General features: G+C 42.9%; 1 protein-coding gene across 1 annotated transcript; it reads left to right on the forward strand.

Annotated features, from left to right (window-relative positions):
- The first annotated feature begins 420 nt into the window (after nucleotides 1–420).
- Nucleotides 421–675, forward strand: LOC105730883 (anaphase-promoting complex subunit 11-like). The gene has a single exon (XM_064364023.1). It carries the CDS (start codon nucleotides 421–423, stop codon nucleotides 673–675), a length of 255 nt encoding a protein of 84 aa, XP_064220093.1.
- The last annotated feature ends 1,020 nt before the right edge of the window (nucleotides 676–1,695 follow it).

Here is a 1,695-nt window from a genome sequence, read left to right on the forward strand (position 1 = left end):
CACTTCCTAGTGCATTATAGCAGCTCAATAATTTTTAACACTTATCATTAATCTGAGTGTGAGGAGACAAAACTTGAAATAGTTAAGATTTTTTTCTCTCATTCTATTTCTAGCTACCTCCATCCTTACGAAACACAAGACGCATGCCCAGACACACACAGAGAAACACACACAGAATATTTGCTGTGCTTATTGGTGAGATTTCTCTTCCCTACCATCTTCATCACCATATCCAACTCTATTAGTAATTTGGGCTGGAATTAGTAATTTAACTATTACAGAAGGAAATAAGTGAGTAGTATGAAAAATCAAGAGACCTCCTGGGTTATATCAAGTTCTCCATTAAAATTTTGGCCAGAGCCCGTGAGTATGGCCTTGGTGGGCTCCAGCTGCTGTAGACAGGCTGTGGGCTTTGCTGCCATGAAAGTGAAGATTAAGTGCTGGAAAGGTGTGGCCACTTGGCTCTGGGTGGCCAACGATGAGAACTGCGGCATCTGCAGGATAGCGTTTAACTGCTGCTGCCCCGACTGCAAGGTGCCTGGCGATGACTGCCTGCTGGTGTGGGGCCAGTGCTCCCACTGCTTCCACATGCACTGCATCCTCAAGTGGCTTCACGCACAGCAGGTGCAGCAGCACTGCCCCATGTGCCTCCAGGAGTGGAAGTTCAAGGAGTGAGGGCCCTGCCTTGCCCTTGCCGGAGGTGGCGTCCTGAGACCCCTCCTCACGCTGGTGCCGATGGCTATAGTTTGCTGCTGGGGACGGTTCCCTGGGGTGGCAACAAGGTGGAAACAGGGGCTGGAGCTGCATTTGTTTTTCGTTCACAATGTGACACTTTTATCCAATAAGTAAAACTCATTAAACTACTCAAATCCTGGAAAAAAAAATGACCAGAAAGTGCCATTCTAAGATGTGGGATGAATACCTATTTTTTTTTCAACTGATACTTTTACTTCCTCTGTGACTGTATTTCTTTATATAATACATTCTTGCTCTAGCCACAAGAATCTTCTTTGTGCCTTGAAGTGTCTTTATTTTTATCATTCATCGTAGCAGTTTGTGCCACTGCTAATACTACACTACCTAGATAAAATTCTCTGAAAAACTTGAGACTCATATGTACAAATAAGAAAAATAACACGAAATAAAAATGAGAAAACAGGCCACATGTTTTCAACAGGTCTCACCTAAATCACTGGGATCGTTGATTTATTCAACTGGCTAACTTTAAGTCTCAGTTCAAAACCATTATGAAAATTAGAATTGACATTACTATTAATTTTACTTTGTATTTTGTATCTGTTACTTGCTTAATTCCTGAAGAATACAACCTCTAACAAAATAGTACTGGCCCAGCACATTGTGATGATAGCAAAAGACAATGAAATGGCCAAAATGGAACTTAATAGTAGATTCAGGGTAGACTAAACCTGAGAGCCACCCCCTTCAAACCTCCCTTGTTGCTCAAATGTGACTAAGTTTGACGCTGACTCCTAGGTCCCAATCACTCCCCCAAATTGAGATGAGATCAACAATTGGAGCAGGTTCATCCTGGCACTGAGGAACGTCAAAACCAAACTAGAAGATGACTGGGCAGTGATGCTTTTGGAGAAAGATCTTGATCAAAAAGTAAAAATGGGCCAGGTGCAGCAGCTCAGGCCTGTAATACCAGGACTTTGGGAGGCTGAGAGTGTTGGA

The sequence above is a fragment of the Aotus nancymaae genome, unplaced genomic scaffold, assembly GCF_030222135.1.
Source record: "Aotus nancymaae isolate 86718 unplaced genomic scaffold, 86718_ANA_hifiasm-v0.15.2.pri h1tg000006l, whole genome shotgun sequence".
NCBI lineage: Eukaryota > Metazoa > Chordata > Mammalia > Primates > Aotidae > Aotus > Aotus nancymaae.